This window comes from Diadema antillarum, unplaced genomic scaffold (genome assembly GCF_040938485.1).
Source record: "Diadema antillarum isolate AM-2024a unplaced genomic scaffold, OU_Dant_1.0 seq00001536_RagTag, whole genome shotgun sequence".
NCBI classification, from domain to species: Eukaryota; Metazoa; Echinodermata; class Echinoidea; order Diadematoida; family Diadematidae; genus Diadema; species Diadema antillarum.
The window spans coordinates 1,111,361-1,137,455 of NW_027272268.1; the positions used below are offsets into that span (position 1 = coordinate 1,111,361).

Genomic DNA, 26,095 nt, shown 5'->3' on the forward strand with positions numbered 1-26,095 from the left:
ATTAAATATCAGCCATTGAGATATATGCTGCACATGAAAATGTGTGCGTCCAACAGTATAAATACTCCTTGGCATTGGCCAAACTACATCTGATTTCAGAGCTAGCTGCCTGCCTTTGAAAGCAAATTACTCCTGCTGCTCGTACATATTTTGTACCTTCCTCAAAGTCGTTGGAGGAAAAAGGCACAAAGGATAAGGAAAGGGAAAAAAACAAAGAGGGATTACTACAGTTATAGAAATTGATGTTGCTTGACAACTGTTTGGGTATTGAACAGCAAGTACAGCCAATATTTTTGACGCGGGACAAGTGGCTAGACGCTTGCTGCCTTTGGTGGAGAAATCAGTTTATCAGTGTTTGCGGCTGACGAGCTCTGCGTTATGGCTCCCGGCATGTGGCTGCGGCGATCCACAAGCAGATCCAGGGTATGTTGTCTAGCTGTGTGTGTTGTGGCTTTGCCCACATTCCTATCTGTTGTTATTTCATGTGAGGGTGTATTGTAGGTGGTCAGACTTGAAGTTTGCCATGGTGGAACACACTGCCTATTATGTATGTTCTTTCATAGTAATGTGGTGTGCACAAAACAGTGATTTTGTCAAGCAATCTTTATTCATATTTAAAGCATTTCCCATGTCTTGAAATATACATATTTTTTTTAAAAAATCCAAAATTGCAAGGCCTCTTGTCACTATTGGCACTCAGGGGGGAATATTGAAGTCTGAAGCAGATACCGGTACCATAAGTTTTGTGCAGGGTGTGAGTGACATGGAAACTTGTCAGAAATGAGAAACCAGTATTCTAATATTATTCTTTTTTTGTGTGTGTGTGAGCATGAGGGAAAAGACAGTTTTTTGTAGGGAATACCTTTATCAGGAATGTGACTTGACATGTGCTGTAGTATCGGCTACAGAGAGTGTTTTCTCGAGGAGTATGGTTTATTGGTTGCTACTAAAATAACTCTAGATTAAAATGTCAATGATGACTCTGTACCCTTTCCTGTATAGATGTAATGCTAGAGTTGTGTAAAGCTGCCTTTCTCCAATATGAAATGTGGTGACAAAGTGTAGCTCTTGCTCGACCTTTTTTTTTTGTTCCAATTAACTTTGAAATATCTCTCTCGAAGAGCAAGGTGTTGTATTCCACCCCAAGAATGTACATTGTACTGTAAGTGGAAGGGGTTTGCCAAAGTAAAGAATTGCTAGAGCTCCTAAAATTTCATTAGGCAGCAGTAAATAAGTGAGTTGCATGTATGTGTGTTTGTGTGTATTATATGTGACCCGCCACATCAAAAGGATCTGAAAGTTGCTGACGGCTGAGCCGAGAAAATCGAGTTTAAAGTCAGATCATCAAAATCGGTATAAGCCATTGACTTTCTGTTTTTGACATAATTTTGTAGTCTTATGTTACGTCTACCAACTGCCGAAATTTAGAAGGTAACTGATCAAAGGAAAGGGAAGAAATATATAGCGTTTTCGTGGGCCATGATTTTCCGTGTTTAATCGGAGCAGAAATGTGTCTGAAAATTTGGATTTAGTGCTGCAGATAGACTCCGCCCCTAGCAACGAAGGAGTGACCTTATTGGTGAGTGTGTTGCATCCTGGTTACTGATTGGTTGTGCATAGATGGCTGGTGCTAAGTTTGAATGAATATCGCGGAGGTTGCCAGGGGCATACCTTCTATTGTCAACAGGTGAAAACTGTCTTTACCTCCCCTTGATCATGATTGTGTCGGAAGAAAAATTTTGGAGGCGGTTTTCTTGAAATGCCGATTTCCTAGACCACTTGACATGCTCTCTTAATTTCATCGATATCTTCGCAACCGAGTACTTTTATGAGTTGTGTTGTTTATGCAGTTAAAGAGGAAGACTAAAGGGATAATGTCATGTCATTTTCAGAAAGTCGACCTTCCCTGACTTTCGGATCCTTTTGTTGTAGCGGGTCACATAAAGGATACTGATAAAAGAGAGAGAGAGAGAGAGAAAAAAAAAAAGGAAATAAGGAATGTGCTTTCTGTTACAATATGCAAGCATACAGTAGTGAAAGCACATTGGTACTTTCCAGAAAGCTGAGAGAGCTACGAAAGGAAAAGGAAGTGTAAGAGGGAGAGAGGGAGAGGGAGAGGGAAAGAGAGTTGTTCATAGCACCATGAATGGCAAGTGGGAGGGGTGGGTATACCAACTCCATGTGTTTACAATGGAGTGCTTGAAATGCACTAGTGCTCTCCTTTGGGTAGATTCAATAAACTGCAGACACAAGGCTGTACACGTATGCTCTCATTTGAGACCAAAGGGCAAAGTCTTTACATTTTATGGCTTTTCAGACATCATAAGTGGTTTAGTATGAATATAGTAATGACGATATGGTTATGGTTTTATAAATGATAGCAATTGTTCCTAATACAAATTCACTTACAAGGTGTATATATTTTATATTATTTTTTAATCAGTTGATATGTACGAGTCACTAGTATTGTCTCTTGTTTCAGAAATGGGTAGTATCATATTCAAAGAATTTCATTGTACGTGTATATATTCGAGCAAACTATACATTTGCTAGGTTGCAACTACATGTACGTGCAGTAAATTGCTAGTTTGTGAAGCTCTAGACATTGGAGTAGACTGGATATCTGTAAATTTAGCCAAGTTACAACGGAGAGTGCATTCAATGAATTGATTATGTCAACAGCTGTCAGATTAAACATTCTATGTTCTCATCAAGAGGAATGCATACGAGGTAGGAAATAGATTTAAAGCAGCTTTACATTCATTTGCAACAATGCCCTACAAAATGTACTTACAAATTTGTACCCATAGTTCTGTTTTTAAAAACATAACAATGCAACCTTGTAATGTCCTGCATACTGTAGGCACTGTCCGTACTACTTAGTACTGTATAAGCTGTTATTTTTGCGAATTTCGTGAATCGGTTGGATCGCGAAAATGTCTCCATGCGCTAGGGTACTAGTGCATTTACTTTAGCATCGGCATCAATTCACAAAAACAACATCTCGTGAAAATGTGTATGACCTCCTCGTTCGCGAAAATATCTGTACGCGAAAATAACAGTGTACACAGTATTAAATGTATAGCAAACACAATGTCTTTTTTTTTTTCGACCTGAATTTATGAGTGCATCATAAAACACCAGACATTTTTATTTGAATCCTTTTTCCATATTTTATGGATACGAAGTTGTATAAAGATTATTATATACTTTCTTTTTAAATTCCAACTGCAGTTGAATATTCATAATTGATGAGCTTATAAGTTAATATATTTATCAATATTTTTGTAAGTTCAGTGCGTGATGGTTTTTTGCAGTGTGAACAATAAACCAGAATGCATACATGAGTGTATTTGTGTGATAAGGCTTCGAATTTATGTTTAAATTGTCTTAAAATGCACAGCAAGTTTTGAAATTGAAATTGATTGTATTTGCTAGACAATACAGTCATATGATTTATTGTAAATCACAAGACTTCTTGGAATCTTTTGATTTTGATATTCCACTGCAATTGATTGATTGTGTTTTTTTAAGAGAGTTGCTCATAAATTTGCCAGTACCTGTCCAATAAATAAAATATTTTAGTCATTACTCTTGATTGATACATATATTTCAATAGCTCATCACATTTGTCTCATTGCAATGAGTGTGATCGAGATGTACTTTTGTATTTCAGTATTCAGACTATACCATTGAAGACTGTGGTTGAATGGCATATTTTGCATTGTAGCATACAGCTTACATATTAGTATAACTGCATGCCAAAATTGTCTTTTGCATTTTAATCGCACATGATCTGAGCCAACAGTGTTTCAATGAGGAAGGATATTTACAGAAATTAAGGATTTTTCCTGGCAAGTCATCCAGAAACACATACTGTACATGTACACGTTGTATGGGATGAAATTTCAGCTAGTCTAAACTGGAAAACGATTTCATGGGCCTGCTGGTGAGGTTTTTTTTTTTCTTTCCGTCTCTCTTTCTCTCTTTTACTGCATGTGGACAAGGCTTTGTAATTTTCAAATTAAAAAAAAATACTTCTGGAACATAAATAAGAACATGATCAGTGCTTTGTACTAGCGCAAGTACTACATGCACTACAATGTATGTATGCTCCTGGCCGTGTAATTGATGACTAACAGCACATTCATGACTACAACTCTGATTGTAAAACTGTTTACAAAACTTGCATTCTTGCATAATTTACAAGGACAAGGCATAGTTTAACCCGATTACAGCTTTTTGTAGTAAATGTAAATGTATGTAATAGTACTACTATCAAGCAAAAATGTGATACATCATGTATATACTCAATATTTAGGCCAACAGTTACTATGATGTTAATGTCATGATGCCTGTTATGTACCCTCAGTGTTCTACACTTAACATATGGTCTTTACATGTTGCATGATTCTGTCATGGCTTAAAGTACAGGTACAAATTCACCAACCCAACACACTATGATTTCGTGATTCTTCAATAAACTATCCAGTGAATCTGGGGTGCAAACCGAATAATCCTATGCCAGTGTTCTACATTCTACCACCCACGCTCACGGTGGAATGATTAATCACATTTTCATGTCACAGTGCCTCACAACACAACACAAAGGTCACGAGAGTAGGTACTTCATACCATTTTCTCCCCTTTTTCTGGTTGACAGGTATTATTTGGTGTAAATCATCTGGTGATTTTACCAGTTTAGTGCTAAATTCCATATGATTTGTTCAGATATTTTTAGACTGTGTGTGTGTAATAAAGTGTATTATGTGAAATCTGTACATTTTTGTTTGATGTTTTACATAATTTGTATTTAGTATGTCGAGTCAATGATTCTGTTTTAAATAGTAAGTATAATAGTAGTAGCAGACAAACTACAGGAAGAAAGACAGTCAATTTCTTGTGTTAATTTAATCATTAAAATCACAGATCAATTTTTCTTGTTAAAGTAATATTCATAATTTTTTTGGCCACTAGAAAGCAACTGGCATCACTGTTTCATTTTGCTGGTATAAAAATGACTTCATTTTCACAGTCACTATGGGTTAAGCATAGCCTACAGTATACCATATTGCTAAGTGTTTTATAAGCCGCCGTGTGTAAAGAATTGCAATCAAAAGGGATGCCTTTCAAGCGTACTGGAAAGTATGTTGTTCGGCATGCCAATTTGTGTATGAATACCTAATGCCTGCAAGCTTCCTTCTACCTCTAGAAATTATTAGTGTTCCATCAAGAGTTGGCTAGACAATCAGGTCGTCTTGTTCCTCTTTCAGCATCTGGTGGATGTGGATAATATGAATGTGAGGTCAGAAAAAAAAAATGACTATGTACATAATTCAACAAACTGTTGCAGTTTTCTTGTGAATACTGTTATTATGTGGATGATATCAGCACAAGACTGCTTTTGAGTTCTCATAAGAGTAAACAAAGATATTTCAAGACTTTGTTTTATTGATTTATTTCTTTTAAATGTAACAGAACCATACAAGAAGTGTTACACAATAAACAGAGTGATAGATATACAAAGCCCATCAACAATCAGAGCAGATTTTTATTTTGTTTTGTTTTGTTTTGTTTGGTTAATGAATGCCCAACTTCCCGTTTTTAGAAGCTATTCAGTGTTCTGTTTCAAATTCCAAACAAATAAAAGAAATTAGATGATCAAAGGATGATTTAACATTGTGGAATTTACATCTTTATATGGCATACACAAGATAAAGAAATTAATGCATGCAACTGATTTATGAAGGATTTCTAGATTATTACCAACATATTTTCTTAAAACTTGCAGATGTAAGGTAGTCAAGTCAGTATCAATGTAAAGGATACCTCTTTTTTCATACCTCACTGAATAATAATGATAAAAATGTCTTTAAATAGATTTTTTTTTTTCATTAAACCACACACACAAAAAAAATCTTGTTTCAAGGCTTGTGCAGCCAAGAGAGCCAAATAAGAAGATTACAGTACGACAAAAATTTTTCGCATGCATTCTATTTTGCAAATTTCCGGGAACTAACATGCCTGCAAAAATTTGTGTGGACATAATGTACAGTGTAGACATCGAGTGCTGGTGGCAATTCGTGAAAAATTCATGCCGCGACAAACACTGCCGGCTCCAATTAGCGAAAAATTTTATGCCGCGAAAATTTCTTGCTGTACAGTGTACTTGATGTCCTCCATGTACATTAGGAAGTGAACCAGGTTTTCCTTTATAGTTTATACATGTGTGTGTGTGTGTGTGTGTGTGTGTATGTGTGTGTTTGTGTGCCCCCATGGTCCCCATCACCCACCACCACTGGTTGCACAAATCATGCATTAGTGCTAGAGGAGTCTCATATGAGAATGGGCACATGACTTTCCAAGGTTGCACTCTTTTTGGTCTTGATTGCATTATTTGGATCCACATAATTTATTCATGACTACCTAGTAGGGGTATTGACTGCATAGTTTCTACCAACTCAACAAAAGACTAATTCCAGAGTGTACATGTATACAAATATCTGTATTTTTGGATGTTGTGAAGCTTTTTCTTTAGTCTTATAGCACATATTTAGTGGTCTTTTTGTTTGTTTGTTTGTTTTTATCGAGGGGAATCAGTATGATACAGTACATGGTAATACAGATGAACACCTGTATTAGTATATATAAGTGTAACGGGTACTAGATTTTGTTAGCTGGCTATTACTGTTCCATAGTGTAGCATCAGTACTGTGCAGTGTAAAATGTGTACCGTCTGAATGATACTGATTTCATAAATTTGCAATGCAATATGTGCGTATATTTGTGTTGATTGATATGTATTTGTAAATTGTATGTGTGTATGTGTTTTAAGTTCTGTCCTGAGGATACCTTTAATACATGTATGAGAATACATGGAGATACCTCCATGTGGATAAATTACACTTTACTGGCATATGTTCAGATGTGCCACAGTTCAATGTGTTTGAAATGAGTCTTCTGAGTGTATGGTGTATCTACAGGGTCCACAGTAAGAACTTACATGTTATGATTCTGTATCAAAAGTACAAAAGGATCATTTAGTCCATGAAATTTCTCCCATTAATTCCACCCTTATGTATGAGCTCAAACAACTCACCCAAGGGATGTATTATAGATTATGCTTGAAGGGCCTTTCCTGTGATTATGTATATTGATGTATACATGTGTGTGTGTGTGTGTGTTTGTGTGTTTGAAGTACATCAAGTACATGCCAGATATTGAATGTAGCTTCTCAGGTCCCTGCCACAATGAAACTTGACGGGTGACTCGTTCCAAATATAACACAGAGCAATGGGCAATGTGTGCTGGGGCTCTTTGTCAGGGGAAGGACAAGGCCAAACTACAAGTGCATTTGTTTGTTTAGTCTTGCAGGGAGGCTGGGGTAACCGTCTGATATTTGCCGTAATTCAGACTGCTCTAGCAGACCGCCCTGGGAAGCTGAGTGTGTGGGAGGCGTGGCAGATAGACAAGCATGTGATATACCATGTGTAAATTCCATCAGGTTGTGTGCATGCATCAATGATTACGCTACATTCACATGTACGGTTGTAATAATGTTAATGGATGAAAATGTTATATTGATTAGGAGTCGACTAGTATAATCACTTCAGAGTACATTGTAGCAGATGTTAAGGTGTAGGCCTACCATGCACAAGTGCTTAGAATGTACCAGCAGTGCTGATGACAGAATGAAACGATATGCATACAAAAAATTGCATATTAGTCTACTGATGGTGACTCCAAGTTTTTGTTTGTTGTCATTTGGAATGTTTCATCCTTTTAATATGAGTTTTGCCAGAAATGTCAAAAGTCTTGTGATACAACTGAAGGTAATTTGACTGTAAGTAAAGCTTCTGCAAGAGTGAGTATTTGTGCTTTTTTTCAACATTTTGGAGATGATTCTTCGTGCTGGTCTGTCAGGTCTGTGTACCAGCCAAGGGGTCAAATGAAGGGCAAACAGTAAGTGAGATATTTTGATATTACTAGTTTAACTGAAAGCTCACATAGATAAATCATCTATTTTCTTGCAATTATTTCTTACAGAAAAGGAGGAAGATGGCTGATGAACAAGAGGCCAGTACAAGCAGTGCGACACCTCCCAAGGTACTTACAGTCTGCTGTGCATTTATCTTACAGGCAATGTGCCATACAGGGAAAACAGTTTGTTTATATTTCAATCTAAAATGTAATTGAGCATACCACTGTAGTCATGCTGCTTCCATGTGCAGGAGTAGGACTTATTGCTTTGATGATTTATTGCAAGCTATTCTAGACAACTCTCTGTGGAATTAATTGATACTTTATGCCATTAGCGTTGAGATTTTGCTCTCAGTAACGGATGGATTCAGAGCTTCTGATGTGATATCTATGCTGCAAATGGAAGATACAACATAAATGATAGACAAAAGGTTTCACAAATAAAGAGCAAGCTTCCTAGTCTCTGAAAAGCTGAAAGGGTATTTTTCATACATGTTGGTTGCAGTATGGCTTTCAATTTCATTATCACTTGGATGCATATTCATGATTTCTTTTCAAAATAGAAAAGAATAAAAGAATTAAATATCACACTGATTAAAAAGTTTGATACTTATTTAATTTACATGATACACAGGCCCCAAGAAATACATGGTTGTAAATTTCAGAAGATGAAATATCATTATTGTGGACTGCATATTGAAATGAGAATGAAACCCAAATATATGTATTAAAAGCTGGATGTGAATTGAGTGGATGCAGCAACATTAGTACATTGTAGAACACATCATTGACAGTTTTAGGAAAATCTGATAATCTGTACCAAAGTTTTACAGTTCAGATGTGGCCATTGCTGGATAACATTTTATGACATCATGATATCATGGACAAGAATATAAAGAAAATATAAAGAAAATTCAACATATTTTCACTTTTCTAGAGCATAATGAAAGAGCACTTGACTTACCTCTTTTAGAAAGCATGGGGAATAATATTACCTTTAACATACATGTCAATAACAAGTCATAGAAACGTGCACTTTATGTGAAAATGAAATTTTGTAGAATTCTCTTTGTACAGTATTTTCTTTTTATCATTCTCCGTATTTAACATTAATGTAGTAATCTTCTCATCCAGTGATGGCTGCACAAAAATTAAAAAATGCTTAACTTTTGAACTGATTGTTCTATTTTCTTCAAACTGCCACTAATTTTTTCTACTAATATTGCTGCATTCACTCAATGCACATGTGTATTGGGTATCATTCCCCTGTAAGTCTTTCCTTGAAGGAGACCGGGTGATTTTTAGACTTCTACATTTGAACATCTATAAATGGGTTATACTGGGTGTACAGAGTTTATGAATTTGTGATTTGGATGGAGAATAAGAATGTTCTTATTATTTTTAACAAATCACAAGGAACAAAAATGATGTCATAGCAACCTCACATAAGAATGCATGAGTGGGGGCTCAATGAAGCAGAACAATTATGCATGAATTTTACACCTGATAGGTTAACTTGTAAAGCAAGTGGTATGGCAGGTAATGGAAACATTTCTACATTACTGGAATATGTAAGCCTCCTATGTAATCATCCTCATTCAGTTTATTATGTTTCAGGTGTTTTTTTAGAAGATTATTGGTTTATCTGCTCAAGTACCACAATAAATTCCACAAATCTACACATGGCACTTCATGCATATCACGTGAAATTATATAAATTGTCTAGAATGTCCCTTTAACGTTATCATTGCACTTACACTGTATCAGTGTGGTGGTCATGTCGCCTTTAGAGTGTACAAAATCTTGTGGGATCAATTGTTTTACAAGTTATAGAGGGATAGGAAACGAGAATGATAACTTGAAGGTCCTCTATCAAATGTAAAGGAAACTGATTGTCATCATATTGCTGTCGTGGTCATGTTTGTGGATTCTTATCTAAAACAACTCCTTTTTTTTTTCGTGTTCTGTAGAAGCGATCTCCGTCCAAATCCGACAGCCCCCAGCGCAGCCCCAATGTCAAGCGCAAGCGGACGCAAGCAGAGCGATACCAGTCGGATGTGGTGGAGGCATTCTCCAAGCACTCCAAGACCCGCACTCCGACCTCTGCCAAAAAAGAGGTGTACTTTGGGAAGGGTGCCTACCTGGCAGTCCGCAGTGAAGGTATGATACAATGATACAAACAAGCATTGTCATATCAAGAATTTGATATATTTTGTGTAAAATACCTGAAAATAGTTAATCTTGCAGACTTGTTCTTTTAATTTTGCTTCTCAGATTTCCCACCATTGCTGTTAAGTATATCTCCTTGCACCTGGAAATGGGTTTCAGTCGAGAGATAAAGTGCCTTGTGTGCTGTTGGTAGTATCAGTATCACTATTTTGATTGTCCTTCTGTGATATGGGAACTTAACCCTATGATGAATTAAGACTGTAATTACCACAAAAGTTTTTAATCCAATTTGTACCGTGTAATCCTCCTCATTGCAGCCTCGACGTCCTTGGAGTTGGTAACTAGATATACTGAAGATTCATTTCTGATCATATCTGAAACCTAATAGTTTATTATTCATCCGGGAGGAAAATCAATATCTTGGGCAAATATTTACAATGTGTGTGTACTGCAGCAGCTGAGTATAGTATGTCTTGATGATAATGGGAAAGTCAGGACCTCTCAAATAGGGTCATGGGCTTTTGATGGTCCTACGCTATAAATCTGCACAAGTCATTCCTTTTGATTACAATGTCATGTTGTGAAAGTTGCTATTTTTCATTCTTGTTTCCGCAATGAAAAATGTTCTTTGTGTCAAGAACTCTTGAAAGGGTGTAGCCTGTATGGATGAATCTGACTTCAGAGTACTGTAACTCACAGTGGTCATAACTGGGGGTTTCCAAAGAAGAAGAAAAGCACTTTCAATGGGTTTAATGCAGTGGGCAAGGTGCATTGATATGTTGATATCCTTTAAGCATACTTGAAGCCCCCAGAATTGCCATGAAAAATGGTACCCAAGCCAAACTGGTCTATTTGCTAAACATTTCAACACTCGTGATGGAAGTATTGATTTGATGGATTCGCTGAGTGTATGTGCATAGTGGAAGACAAATTTACAATGTACTTTGACATGGTAGTACCAAGACCTAGCATATGAGAGCAGGACCACCCAAAGGCTGTAGAAAGAAAGTTTGGACAATTTTGCAGTACTCATGTAGAGGCTGACTGAATTTGCTGTGATCAGTTTATTGGGCAAAGCTTTTGTATTCTGGACTACTAGTATTACCAAAGATAGGCAAAAAAAAAAAAAAAAAAAAAAAAAGTGTATTGCAGAAGACCACTTCTACAATGTACTTGGCATTTGTGTGATATCCCAGCATCACAATTGTAACATTGTTTTGATTGCAATGAAAATATACCTTGGAAATTAGATAGTGAAAGAAATTTTGGCGTCACAAGCCACATGAACTCTGTTGCTTGCACTTAGTTAGTTTTGGCTTTCTTCCAGTCTGTACTGATCAATGGCTTCAGATGATATGAAAACAGTTTTGATGTATGTGAGTGGGAGTATTTAAAGTGGTTTCTTTTGGCTATCACTGTTATGGCTTCATCTGAATGTACCAGCACATTGTGGGCAGTACAAGTGCTACTATGATCATCATGGGGTTGGTGCATCAGATTTCTTCCCCCATGTCCAAGCTTTGCGTCTCTCTTGGGTTTTCTCTCTTGCTCTACTTATTGAGCAAATTGCATGAATCATGTGAGCTGATGAATGATTCGTAACGTCTTGGAAACAAGCCAATGCTCAACCCGGTGAGAAAGTCTTATGGAGACTCTCATCATATGTCTGATCATTTCTGCTCATGTATGATGTGATGTCAATGTTTTCTTTCAAAGTATTGTAATACAAGGAAAATTTGCAAAGCTGAATTTCTTCCTCATGGTGGGGGTTTTGCAGGTCTATAAGATTCAAAGATGGCCAGGTGTTCAACTATGAATGACTTGACATCACCTAAACCTATGCAGCTCTTTGTATGATGTACCTTGTATTGTAGTGAAGCTGATAATGCTAACTAAGCTGATATTGCTGCCTCTTCCCTACATGTTGTTTGTGATAAGTATGTTATGAAAACTGATGAACCATGGAGAAATTGATGGAGAAATTAAGAATGATGATTTGTGAAATAGTTTAATGAGGGAGAGTGGGAAGGAAGGTTGTGAACAGAGAGTAAAAGAACAGACCAATTACCCAAGGTAGTGTTTTCTTCATTTCTGCATCCTTCATGTCTGACTTCATCCTGAAACCCAGTCATTGTTCATCCTACGTATGTCAAATAGATAAGCCAATGGTTTACCTTGCCATCCTTATTATCTTTTTCTGTACATCAGGCGGATTTTACCTCTGTCAGACGCTGAAGTATGTGTACGATCACAGCCGCTCCCTCAACATCCAGTGGCTGGAGGAGACCAAGCATGGCATCTACAAGATGTCCTTCCTGGACGCCGTTGACCGCGACAGTGTGCTGACCCAGGTCCAGCTCAAGCCGGCCGGAGAGAAGGGGCTCAAGAAGCTGCCGGACAACGAGATCTCCCGCATCGAAAAGATTCTCAACTTGTCTGTCAAGAAGGAGAAGGGTCAGCTCAGCGATGCAGATGGTAAGTCTGACGGAGAGAGAGAGAGAGAGAGTGAGTGAATGAGGGAATAAATTACATAATATATTCATGGAGATCATGTATTCATTTGTACTTTAAAGGAATGGTACAGTTTTGGTTGAGATGGGGGATTCAGATTTTAACTGTATGCAAGATGATTAGAAACCACCTGTGAAATATTAAAGAGCATACAAGTGTAATAGATGTTCAAAGTTTATTTGATGAGAATCGGTTTTGAAATGGCTGGGATATCCCAAAACAAAGTAAAACAAAGTGGTCCTAATGAAACATGGGTCCCAACTTTTATTACGACCTCTTTGATTTTGGCTATCTCAGCCATTTCAGAACCAATTTTCATCAAATAGACATTTAATTTCTCTTAGATTTGTATCCCCTTTCGTATTTCATCAGAGGTTTCTCATTATCCCACAAAGGTGTGGGAAACCTGAAGCCCCATTTCATCCAAAACTATACCATCCTTTAAAGACATGAAGAATGCAATTTAAAAATCACTCTTGGATTGGTTACCAATGAAAGATTTCTTAATCGAAAAAGGTAACGAACTTTGAATAGTTTAAGATGAAAAAATTTGATATCTTGCCACTTGGTACAAATCCATCTTTCAGGTCGGGCTTCACTTGATCAGCTGTCTGAGCAACTTGCTCAAGGGAAGAAGGGCAGAAGGTCAACCACCCCCAAGAAACAGACACCTGTCACCAAAAAGTCACCAGGTAGGGCCAGAACAGTTGCCACGAAGGTTCAGAGGAACGCCAAGCAGCTGAAAAGAAGACAGAGAGTTGTGAAAGGTATATTTGTTAGAATTACTCATTTCTTTAGTCATTCATTCATTCTTTTATTTAATGCTTTCTGTTTTGTCTGTTTATGTGAGCATTCACATTTTATGTACCTTTATCTGTTTATTCACTTCATTTGCAATGTATATCTATTACTTTGTTTTTCAAACTTATTCATTTCACAATATCTTGAGGTCTACACAACAAAATCTGATTAAAGAACATATCAAATAGTGCCAGAGGATTACTAGAAATAGGCAAGTTACTGTCTTAGAGAACACACTGACACATTAAGTATACATACTGTGTGTAATGTGTAGTGTAATGTGTGTGATGATTGTGTCATTTTGTGTGTTGTGTGTGTGTGTGTGTGTGTGTGTGAGTGAGTGATTTCTGACTAATCTGTTCAATTGATATTCATTCATAACATCTCCAAGGTTGATTTTTTACTGATTATATTGCTCATCCCGCAAAGGTTTTTTGTTGTTGTTTATTTAACCCATAATGGCCTTGAATATATCACCTTTCATTTATAGTCATTCATGATATTGTTATTACAAATTGATGTTTATTGCTACATTTGATGCTCAATGAAATTGCGAATATGTCACTAGAAAAGTTTGTCATAGTTTAGCGCTTGCAAAGATTTATGAGAGGATTATGAAATATACAAGATGTATTGTTCCAATTACTTTTTTTTTCTTTTTTCGAGAAGTTGTAAGGTAGTAATGTCATCAATTTTCCTCTTCATGACCACAGAGAAGAAAAGGGGAGGTGGAAGGAAGGGCAGGGATGCTGGGAAGGGAAGTAATGTAGTAATGCCATCAATGTTCCTCTTCATGACCACAGAGAAAAAGAGAGGAGGTGGAAGGAAGGGCAGGGATGCTGGGAAGGGTGGCAAGAAGGAGAAGGAGAAAGGAGGCCGAGCCAAACTGGACCCAAACAGACGACTGGTGCCCAACAGCAAGATTGAACTCGTCAGCAAAGATCCCATGTTTGAAGTCAAGTAAGTGTCTCTGACCCATAGTCAAGTTTAACAATCAGCCTGATGATTGCAGTAAGCTTAGTAGATATAAAGTGGGTTGGAAGATGTGTTAAAAGCCAGTTTTGTGCTTGAAATATGATTGTGAAAGTGATTTTGCTTGTATGGTCTACTTATCGCCTTTTCACAAAATGAGGTCATTCAGTATTTATTCCATCTTGCGTGATGAGCAGTGAATATGCCAAGATCATGGCATGTTTCAAATACTCAAGATTCCATTTTTATTAAGTTAGATATACTCTTATTCTGTGACAGATTTGTAACTTCTCTTCTGAATTGTAAGAAGAGGTTGTCATCAAATGCGTCAAAAGTGCCTCTTCAAACTAAATAATACAATCAATTGTGTTCAATTAAGAGATTTGTTATCATCAGATAATCTTGTTCAAATCAGATAAGAGTCCATGCATCATTGATGTTGTAACAGTTCATCAAATCCAGTGGAAAAGATTCCATGATAGTCATTAGCATGACTCAGCTTTTGGTCGTACATTGATTATTCTATGTTGCCTTCTCTGTCTGTCTGTCTGCCTGTCTGTCTGTTCCTGCTGTATCTCTTCCTTATCTCTCTCTTTTTTCTCATTCCTCCCCTCTCTCTATTTCCCGGTATGTTACACTTTACAGAAATGAAAACAGTATGCCTGAGGTCTCACGCATCGTCCAGTGCAAGCGTGCCATACGAGCTGTGTTGACCAATGACATGCCCCTCCTCAAACAACTCCTGGCCAACACCAAACAAGTGCCTTCTGTCTTTGCCAAGAGGAGTGTGGCTATAAGGGAGAATGCCCTTGACTATGCCATCAAGGTACAGTGCCAAAGGACAAGCTTTCTACAAAAGTAGTATTCCTCCTTTAGTAGCTTCTCACTTTTAAGCAACTCTTCACAACAGATTCTTTGAAATCAGAAATTTTGATGAGCATGAAACCTGCCGAATTTTGTGAGGAGCCAAAATTTGCAAAATAAAAATGTGTGTGAAAGTACAGCAAATCCCTGTTTTACTGATACATGTGGTGTGCTTGTAATTATTTTTAATGGTTGGTAATTCAAATGTGTTTCATGCTGTGAAAAAGGTTGTCAGCTCCAATACAAGAAAGGTTCATGCAGCAAACGTTTTTGGTTTTCCAGTACTTGAGACTTAAAGGACAAGTTCACCTTCATCAACATAAGGATTGAGAGAATGTAGCAATATTAGTAGAACACATCAGTGAAAGTTTGAGGAAAATCAGACAATCCGTTCAAAAGTTATGAATTTTTGAAGTTTTTGTGCAGTAACCGCTGGATGAGAAGACTACTGCAGTGTATGAATAACTTAGATGTCACATGCGTACAACAATATAAGGAAAATACAAAGAGAATTTCACAAAATTCCATCTTTTCAAAAAAATACACATTCCCCTGACTCGTTACCAACAAATGTTATGGGTAATATTATTCCCCCTGCCTTTAGAAAGAGGCAAGTCAAGAGCTCCTTTATTATGCGAGAAAAGTGAAAATATGTTGAATTTTCTTTTACATTTTCTTTATACTGTTGTACGCATATGACTCACAAGCTGTAGTAGTCTCCTCATCCAGCGGTTCCAACACAAAAATTTAAAAAATTCATAACTTTTGCATCGATTGTCCAATTTTCGTCAAACTTTCACTGATGTGTTCTACTATTATTGTTGCATTCTCTCAATCATTATGTTTATGAAGGTGAACTTGTCCTTTAAGAAATCGTGTGAAATAAGGGTCTGCCTACAATGTAGTAGTGAGGAATGAAAAAAATGAGGTCAACTTGTCTTCATTTACGCACTGCTTATGATGCTGCATCTTTTCACAGTGAAGAAACATCCTTTCTGTCACTTTGATATTGTAGTAATATCTTTGGATACTGACTTCCAGTGGTGAATGCTTATTTTGGAGTAGTGATCATGAGGTGACATATCCAGCTGATCTTCATAGCTATTGATGAATGAATGGAGTCACCTGTAGTAGGACTCACTTTGTGCCACCACAGAGTGTGATTTTATTGTTTTACTCTCATACTCCCCATTGCAGGCAAACAGCCAGTCCTTCATCAAAGCCTTGCTGACTGAGATCAACAAAGGCACCCGACGCTGCCCCATGCCGAGCCACAGCCTGAAGAAGGAGTCCACAGGAAGGTGAGATGAGATGGCCGGTTCTTTTCTCATAGTATTCAAACTTGATTCAATAACAATAACAAAACAAACTTAATACGAGACAAAGTCTCAGCATTCTGCAGTTTCTTAGGTCCAAATTCACGAAGGTGGTTTAAATTTGAATTTAGTCCATGGACTAAAATAGCGTGAAATAGGCATATCTGTGCGCATTTGTTGATGGTCATGTGTTGGTATACCCACAATCATGTCGCGTGCATTTACACTGAAGAAATTTGCATAGACCATGGTCTGTATCTAAACCACCTCTGCGAATTTGGACCTTGATGTCTGTTACATATCGATGTTTTATTCAATGGTTACTTCCAGCTTAGGCAGTTCAGTGCACCACATTTTCATTTGTATGCTGTCTTGACTTACCCTGTCAAGCTTGTCAAATACAAACCAGCCCAATCAGAACACAAGACATTATTTGTCTCTAAGTTGTACTAGCCTCCCCCCTCCTTAAAATTTGTAGGAAAAAACTAACAAACCAACAATTATCCAGCTACTGATCATCTTTGAAACCGTTCTCTCCCAATGATCCTTGCCCCCTCCCCCCCCCCCCCCCCCCCCCCCAATAAGAAAATGCTTAATAGCAAAGTGCTGACTGGAGGTTCATTGTCACTTTCACTTTTGTTCTTGTGCCCAAAGTTACAACTACATAAGCCTGGGTCATGCTGTGAGGAGTATCAACGTAGCCAGGGGATCCAGGGAAGGGAACGATGCTTTCTTGAAGGTAAGCAGTAGTGCCTTTATGCTCATCTTTTGCACTAAGTTGAAATGTGTTTGTGTTTGTTTGGGTGAAACATCTTGTTATCACGCCTTTCAATTCTTTTCAAACTAGATACTCCCTGTTAATATGTGTGATTGTTATTTGTATATCGTGCATTGTTTTGTTTTGTTTTATTTTTTGTTTTGTGTACAAAAGGACACTTGCCTCTTCACTGATATGCGGTGTTTTGAGCTGGTGTGTGTATATGATCCACTTTCCACTGCTTTCGTATGAAAATTATTCAAATTACAACTGCTATTGGAAAGCAATCTTACAGTTGTTTTATATATATGAGTGAGTGCATTATACTAAATGCCCCAGAGAAGTTCGGTAACCAAAAAACAAAAATGTATTTGAATAGGACCTTCTCAGTATTTTGTGATTATTTTTAATTTTAACTATTGTTGTCTTCTTTCTCCTTCTATCAGGATTACCACGATGTTGGTGTGGATGACTCAACGATCGCCAGGAAACTGATGGAGCAGGGATCCAGCCTGAGCACCATTGACATGGTCATTCGGGAGAGGACCAATGTCAAGGTGAGTTTGGACTTCAACAGTTTGACCGTCATTGGGGCTGAGTAGCTCTCCCTCCCCTCCTATGTAAAAAGGTTTTGGCTTAAATTACTGTGTCATTGGTATGACGATTGTCAAAAAGGGTAATGCAGTGATGTAATAATGTCAATCCTCTGTTTTGGCGACTACATATCAGTGTGTTTATGAGATTTGAAAGAATCATGATTTAGACCAATGTTCTCTGAATAGACATAATATGCATAACACAGGAAGACTGATCTGTACAAAAAGAAGAAAAAAAAACTAGATATAAAACATGATTTCAATTGAGAATATTAGAATTGTGTTGAAAATCAAAATGAAAACTAAGGTGAAAATCATAATAATAATGCAAATCTATACAGTTTAGAAAGAAATATAGCCAGAATTATGAAAATTATTGGGAATTGCCTAGATCTATGAGATGTGGATGTGCACTTTTTCTGAATCAGACCATTTTGCATTGGAACTGTGTAAAATTGGATACATATGTCTCCTAAGTGTAATCACTAATCATTGTGGTCTCCTTGATCTTCTTGATCTCCTTGACCTTGATAGGCCAGAGTGTTTGAAGAGATACGGGAAGCGGTCAGACGAGGACATCGCAAGCTGGCTGGAGAGTTGGTCAAACGGTCCAATGAGGATGGGGGATGGGGATTCAACAAGTTGCATGAAGAGGTAATGTGCCGTGTCCATACAGTGACAAATATTTTTGTGCAATGAGGTTGCTGTTTGAAGAAAACTTCATATTATTTTCTTGTATTTTGAAAATTTAATTATAGTTTATTTAAGAAAAAAATGTTTTTTTTGTTTTTTTTTGTAATCAGAAATGCATAAACATATGCTTAAAGGGATCGTATAGTTTTGGCTGAGACCTAACCTCAGGTTTCTAACATTTTTGGGTGAATTAATGAGAAACCTCTTCTGAAATATGAAAGAGCATGTAATTCCAAGAGGAATTCAACGTTTATTTGATGAAAAGTGGTTTTGAAATGGCTGAGATACCCAAAACAGAGCAGTGCTGATAAAAGGTGGGACCCACCTTTTATTACGATTGCTCTGTTGTACTTTGTTTTTGGATGTCTCAGTCATTCCAAAACCGATTTTCATCAAATAGAATTCCTCATAGAATGATATCCTCTGTACTATTTTACAAGTGGTTTCTTGATATCTTGCAAAAAGTTAACAGCCCAATCCTCACCTCTACCAATACTATATCATCCCTTTAATCTTGTATTTTGTATTACATAACCCCAAATATTGATCAGCCACAATGTAAATATGACATACCTGTCTCTGTTCTCAATGAAGGAGTCTGTAATTGCAATCATCTCCAGTTTTCCAAATTCTATTAGAACTGTGTATACGGCTTCAAGAAGACATACATGTGTCAAATTTTATCACAAACCTTGAATGGCTTTTACAATGAGAAAATTAATGATTACTTTGAACACCTGTGTACTCTCATTGAATCAATATTTTCTGCTCACCATGAGGTTCCTGCTTTCTGGGTATTTTGGTTTTCATTTCAAGAGTGGATATGTCAGATTTAATTCCATAAATGAATTGTGTTGAGAAACTATTTTGGTGCATCTTCATACGCAAAACAAATCACTGGGGTTTAGATAGTCCACTGAATGATGTAGAAATTTGAAACTTTTATCATTTGGAAACTTACAGAATGACTTCAAATGCAGTCAGTCACAGGTAAACAAAGAAGGAGAATACCTTAAATGGATACGTCATGATTAACTGCGAACAATGTATTCTCAATCTTCCTTTATGATGCAGGTGCTGTTGTGTGACAAGCCAGATGAATTGTCACCTTTCAAGCCGGTTTCAGTGACGAAAAAGCCTTGGACCAATAACAGGGTATGTGCGCGTCGGCATGGTGGTAATCCTCTTCTACACTTCCTTACATCTGGCTTGCAGTCGTTAGGGTCATAAAGTTCAAGGTCATATTGTCATATTACAGTAAAGGCAATAACTCATGAAGCTACCATTTTATTGGCAAGCTTGTTAGATAAGCCTAAATAGGGCAGTCCGGTATATTTTTAAGATCGTATTCTGATACTGATGTAGTATTGTTACTCCAAAGAACAGACCAACAAAGTTGTAAAAAGATTGAATTATGACATTTAAATTAATTGGTATGATGTGGGATTAGCAGACCTCCCACCTATTCTGAATTTGGAGGAAAGAATCTGAATTTTGATCTTTCCCAGCTCTTGTTTCAATAGGAGTTTCCTATTTTTATTCTTGATAATTTTACTATACACTCCTTTGGGAACTGCTCTTTCCTTCCTGCATTTTAGCCAAACCATCCCTGGTTTGTTTTGTTTTTTCTTTTTTCTATAGTCAGAAAGGTTGAGAGGTCAGAATTAGATGCAAAGAATTTATATTTATGACAGGAATTTATGGGTAGGACAAGAAAACTGAGAACTAACAGGAAATGAAACGGGGGAGAAGCAGATGTTTACCTGTCTTTTCTTTGACTTCTCCTTCCCATGATAGATCATGCCGCTGCACTGCGCTGCCGTAAATCCCAATCCCAAAATCTTGGAAAAGCTGCTCTCTGCCGTGCCTGAGATGAACGCAACGGACACCAGTGGCCGTAAGGTCATTCACTATGCTGCTGGCTGCACTGGGTCGGGTCCACTCGAGCTGCTCCTTCAAAGGTGAAAGAGTTGATTTTTCTCCCTGACATTAAAAAAAAAAGCAATCCTAGCATTGTCCAGGTTTATGATAGAGAAAATTCCCTGTAGGAAGACTAAATGTGTGAGCTAATGTAGTGAATTGACTCATGTCTAAGGATGGTGTAGTGCCATATTCTTCATATGAAGGGTTTGTTATTGTTTACCATCCGATATTGCAAGGGATAAGCAGTATACCAGATCTTCACAGTTTCTCTCAGAGCAGTGCAAGTCTAGGCATAATAGAACATTTTTTTCTGTATGTCAGCCAAGCACCTTTGGCTGTTCATTTTGTTCATCTATATGATATATTTTATGTGCGTCATTGCTCTAAAGAGGGGCGTTTGCTGATGAAACAGACAACCAGGGGAACACGGCACTCATGCTTGCTGCCTCACTGAACAGAACCCAGAATATTGAAGTCTTGGTCAAGAAGCTGAAGAATGGTAAGACATCGGTCACTTTCTAGAGCATAGAGACCTGCTTGACCAGTGGTCAACAGAGGGGTCAAATACCCGTATCTTGTTATAACTTGTACAACTGTCTTTTTCAACTGCAGTATACATTGCACAATAACCAATTTATAATTCATCAGCTTTTTCTGATCATGTGATTGTACATTAAAAAAAAGAATATAACGCACAAGTTTTTATGAGTGGTATGGTTATTTCTTGTCTCAGTCTCTTACTTTATTCAGATGACAAAATTTTATCACTTCAGTTGTTGAATACCTTCTCTGTAAAAGAAAGATTGAAAATGTGAGTTTTATACATCTGCACATTTATGTATTTAAAGTCATTTTCAGGAAGTTTATTATTATTATTATTATTTTTAATGGTCTGCTTTGTTCATTTCAGAGGAGAAAGGAGGAGTTTTCCGGAAAAACAAATTTGGTCAAACACCGCTGCACTATGCCTGTTTGATGGGCCATACTGTGAGTACTACTGATGGTGTTTGTTTGTTTGTTTGTGTTTGTGTGTATCTAAACAAGTGGATACATTATAGCATTTAATTTCCTGTCATAATTGAGTACATACATCTTAACCTGTTGAGGACGAGTCCTGAATATACTCGGGCAAGTGTCTATGGGAAATGTGTGTTGTAGCAAAATCAGTCTGTCCTCAAAGGGTTAAATCAGACAGTCTTGTTTTGAAATCTTCTTGGAAGTGTCTATGGCATTTTAAGAAGGTATGGTGCAGTTCAGAGATGTGGTCTCATTGACATTACACATGCCATTATGATAGCATATTGTGCCTTAATGATAATAATAGCGGCTGTTTGTATAGCACCCAGGTCCACCTTTCGATGCTCATGGTGCTTCAAGAAAAATATATATACAGAATATGAGAACAGGGAAGAAAATAACAAACTAACAGGCAAACACATACCTGATAATGGACCCAATTTTCCTGGACGTTATAGATTTCACTTATGTAATTCTCAATGTGAGAGAAATAAATACATTTCTAGTTTTGATTTGAATTTTTTTGTTGATGGCAGTTGACGTAATTGAATAGGTAGTTGATTCCAAAGTTTTGGTCCCATAACTGAAAAGGCAAATTAAATTTAGCAGAAATTAGCAGAAATTAGGAGTGCATTTGAAAGAGGCTACTACAACCTCTGTGTAGAATGAAATCTGTTAATGATGTGGTGTTTAGCTGAAGTTGTTGTCTTCTTCTGTGGAATGCTTGGCAGGATGCTGCCCGAGCTCTCCTCAAGCACGGAGCCGACCTCAAGGCCACCTTGTCAGCAGGGAAGAACAAGTTGACACCGTTCATGGTGGCCTGCGAGCAGGGCCACCTTCAGACAGTCAAGGCCCTGGCAGACAGTGGGGCTATTCTGGACCAGAGAGGTGGGTACCTGTGAAGTGCCCTCATTTGATTAAAGGTGACATGAGGGTCATCTCTTTTGGCTTCACTGATGTCATTCTGATTTGGTGTATTTTAGAATATGGTCAATTTGGCTGGGATTTTTGGTAGTGTTTGTCGTAATATATTCTGTTCAAGTTCCATGGTAGTGCACTTTTTGAGCTTGCTTTCCTCTGGTGTATGTTTGTGTGTTTATGTGTGTATGTGTAGCATTTTCGTGGTTTTTTTCCCATGCCCAGTGATGTGAAAGTGAGGAGTATTGATAGACAAGAGTGTGACATAAAGTCCAGTCTTGTTTCTTTTGACTTTCTTTTTTGATATTTTGAATTGTTATTAATGACACCAATATTACATGGTAGTTACATCAGTAAGTCATGTACACATATCTTATACTTCTCATTCCAGACAAAATCAAGAGGACACCCCTGATGCTTTCCGTCATGAACGGCCATGTTCCCATCGCAGCCTTTCTCCTGCGTAAAGGCTGCGATCCCAACGCCAGGGATTCTTCAGGGAACACACCGCTCCACTACGCAGCCGGCTATGGATGGTGGTTTGCCCTACGTCTCCTGCTGTCTGGAGGTGCCAACCCTAATGCCCTAAATGACTGGAAGGTAAGTCTGACATTCCCATTTTGAAGTATTCTTTCCTCTATGTGATCAGGTACCGATTACATTGACTTGGAACTGCCTTGTCACATTGTATTCACCTGATGATTGCATAATCTCACTACTTACAAGAGCCTTTCTTGATACTGTATACTCATCTACATCTAACAGCAGACAACTGAAATGTTAATGTGGTTATTTGTTTATGAGTTTCGGCATGGTCATTTATATAAATGGTTCCAGTGTGCACTGTGTGTTTAATTACCTCTGCTAAGGAAGGAGGTTATGTTTTTGTTGGCGTTGGTTTATCTGTGTGCAAAATAACTCAATAAGTTGAGAAGGGATTCGATGAAACTTGCAAGAAAAGTTGATAATGACACAGGGAACAGATGATAGAGTTTTGGTAGTGAGCCGGGAATTTGTGTGAATTTTTGAAGGCTTTTTCATCTTTTGGCAAATAGGGTCAATGATCATGGGAGTTCAAGCTGCGCGTACTTGAGGTTTGCATATGTGCACTAAAGCGCGTGCTCTGCTCAAGGCTGGTGGCATGCAAGAAGCTGTTGAGGTAAACAAAGACTTCTTTATCATTGGGAAAATGGGTAATTCTCAGCATGCGTGTATGGGTGGAAATGCACTGTTTGGCAGAGGTCTGTGCTCTCCGAGTGCTTTTCTAGTTCACTAATGTGCCTCTATCTGCAATATAGTGTTTAGTATGTACTGTGTATGCACCCAGTACAGTCCAGCAAGGAGCAGAATGCTACCTTTGAAGTATCAACTTAATTTATAAATTCAAACTCTATTAGTATTCATGTAGTATTCATCACATACTCTACATTACAAAACAGTAAAAGTGTTATTGAACAGTGAGTAACAAATGGATACAGTAGTATGAGAGAAATGTATTACCCCCATTCCACAGAGAAATTTTCTCACTGGTTACTCATCGAAAGCTAAGTTTATTGCTTCCGGCCTCCCACCAAAGTGTATTGGATCACAGTCTGATGAATCCAACTTGTGTTGGTCGACTATCAGGTCAGTGTCAGACATGTCGGACGGTGATCCAGTGAGCCAAGCTCATCCAATGAAGATCACGCGCCACACATCTGACATTCACCTGATAGTCAACCAACCAAGTCAGATTCATCAGACTGCAATCCAATACACTTTGATGGGTGGCTGGAAGCAATAAACCTTGCTTCCGACGAGTGACCGATGAGAAAAAAATTGCTGTGGAATGGGGGTACTAGAGAAAAATATGTATGAAACCGTCATTAGTTAGGTTCACATCGCTGTTCCTAAACTTAAAGTTTAGGTCAAAAATTTAACTCTTGAGGATTAGCTTGTAGTTTAGCACCGTGTTGACGCACTCGAAAGTTAGCACTCTTAAAATGTAGTCGATGGTTAGAACCACGAGACATCTTAGGGTTTACGCTCTCTCCATGAGCCACAGGGGGTCCCACTCGTTTCACTCCGTGTGAACACAATAATCAACGAGCTTGTGAGTTAGCAGGAACCTTGCGTGTCATTCCCTGCGCTATTTTGTATGGGCACGTGGTCATTGTTATCGAGTGGGGCTCGCTCGTAAGTTGTAACTTAAAGTTTAGGTGCGCGTGTGAACCGGCGTCGTGAATTCACAAGTGGAGCTAATCATCGACAGTTAAGTTTTCGACCTAAACTTCAAGTTTGGCAACTGCGTGTGAACGTAACTAATGTTTGCATAGAGTCATCAATCTGTCTCACCTCTCCAAACACAGGTACCCCCTCTGGGCATCGCCTTCATGAAGGGTCACATCGGCTGTGCTGACCTTCTCCTGGAGGACCCCAGCGTGGACGTTAACTTTAGGGACGATGAGGGCTGGACCATCGTCATGCTGACCGCTGGCACTGTCTCCCAGGAGATGCTTGACCAGCTCAAGTACCTGATCATGGAGAAGAAAGCGAATGCTGCCCTCAAGGATGCCAATGATTGGAATGCTGTAAGTATGATGATCTCAATCAGGCTGTGGCTGCCAAGATGTGCTGATATGTAAGCAAAATTATGGGACAAAAAGATTTCTGTGGCCATCTTTGTGCAGAGTTATGTATAGTGTGTATTGAGTTTGTGATGCAGGGCTATATTTTGTGGTCATACATTTGTACAGCACATCTCTTGTATAGTGGAGTTTCTGTTTTTCATATTTCAATTTTAAATTGTCAGTCACTTTTGAAATGTGCATTCATTAGGTATGATGTTTTCAATTCTTTAGGAAAAATGTCTCTGGAGATATGCTCTATTTATCAGATACAAGGGGGATTAGCTTCATATCCTGAAAATATTCCAGGAAATGGTTGTCTTGACATGCCAAGAAATACTGGGCAGTAAAATACATAATGAATACCTACTGTAATTTTCAGCCTCTCAAAGTATGCCACAAAATGATCTGAGTTGGTATAACTTAGCAAGAATATATTGAGACTTGTAATTTTAGGTTATGATTATTTTTTTTTTTCATAAACAGAAGAAAACATTGATCCACTCTAAAAAAAAAAAAACTTTTTTATTTCATTGTGTAACAATATTGTAATTCTCAAATGCAGATTTTTTTTTTTTTTTTTTTTTTTTGGGGGGGGGGGGTAAAATCAAGAGTTGCTGTGGATTATTACACTCTTTGAACATGTCACCTTTGTGATCAATGCTTCAGAGTTTTATGATGAACATTTCTCTGTGATGTAGTTTCATCTCTGTTTTTGCTTCACATTCACAGCTTCATCATTTGGCTGCAAGTGACATCAATGTGGTAAGTCATCTACTCAATCTGCAGTCAGAGTTTAATTTGACATGTACATGGTATTAGGGGCAAAAGGTGGGCTGATGTGGATATCAAAACATTTCAAGAGAGGCACAAAAAAGTCAAATTCTTTGCAACCTTTTGACAACAAATATGGCACCACAGTGATGTCATAATGTGGCAATGCCCGCCACCCCCTTCCCCCCAAAAGAGAGC

The 26,095-nt window shown here is 37.8% G+C and overlaps 1 protein-coding gene across 1 annotated transcript in view; it reads left to right on the forward strand.

Moving 5' to 3' along the window:
• Positions 1-26,095, forward strand: part of LOC139710511 (poly [ADP-ribose] polymerase tankyrase-like) — a 58,214-nt gene continuing 32,119 nt past the window's right edge. Inside the window, exons 1-20 of the mRNA XM_071622443.1 lie at positions 1-423; positions 8,047-8,106; positions 9,951-10,140; positions 12,358-12,624; positions 13,248-13,427; positions 14,175-14,189; positions 14,280-14,421; positions 15,079-15,259; positions 16,495-16,598; positions 17,268-17,352; positions 17,817-17,927; positions 18,501-18,620; positions 19,734-19,814; positions 20,457-20,620; positions 20,972-21,081; positions 21,493-21,569; positions 22,331-22,487; positions 22,909-23,117; positions 24,866-25,087; positions 25,856-25,888. Of these exons, the coding sequence (XP_071478544.1) occupies positions 379-423; positions 8,047-8,106; positions 9,951-10,140; positions 12,358-12,624; positions 13,248-13,427; positions 14,175-14,189; positions 14,280-14,421; positions 15,079-15,259; positions 16,495-16,598; positions 17,268-17,352; positions 17,817-17,927; positions 18,501-18,620; positions 19,734-19,814; positions 20,457-20,620; positions 20,972-21,081; positions 21,493-21,569; positions 22,331-22,487; positions 22,909-23,117; positions 24,866-25,087; positions 25,856-25,888 (2,553 nt within the window). The 5' untranslated portion in view covers positions 1-378. The remainder of the gene's footprint in view (positions 424-8,046; positions 8,107-9,950; positions 10,141-12,357; positions 12,625-13,247; positions 13,428-14,174; positions 14,190-14,279; positions 14,422-15,078; positions 15,260-16,494; positions 16,599-17,267; positions 17,353-17,816; positions 17,928-18,500; positions 18,621-19,733; positions 19,815-20,456; positions 20,621-20,971; positions 21,082-21,492; positions 21,570-22,330; positions 22,488-22,908; positions 23,118-24,865; positions 25,088-25,855; positions 25,889-26,095) is intronic.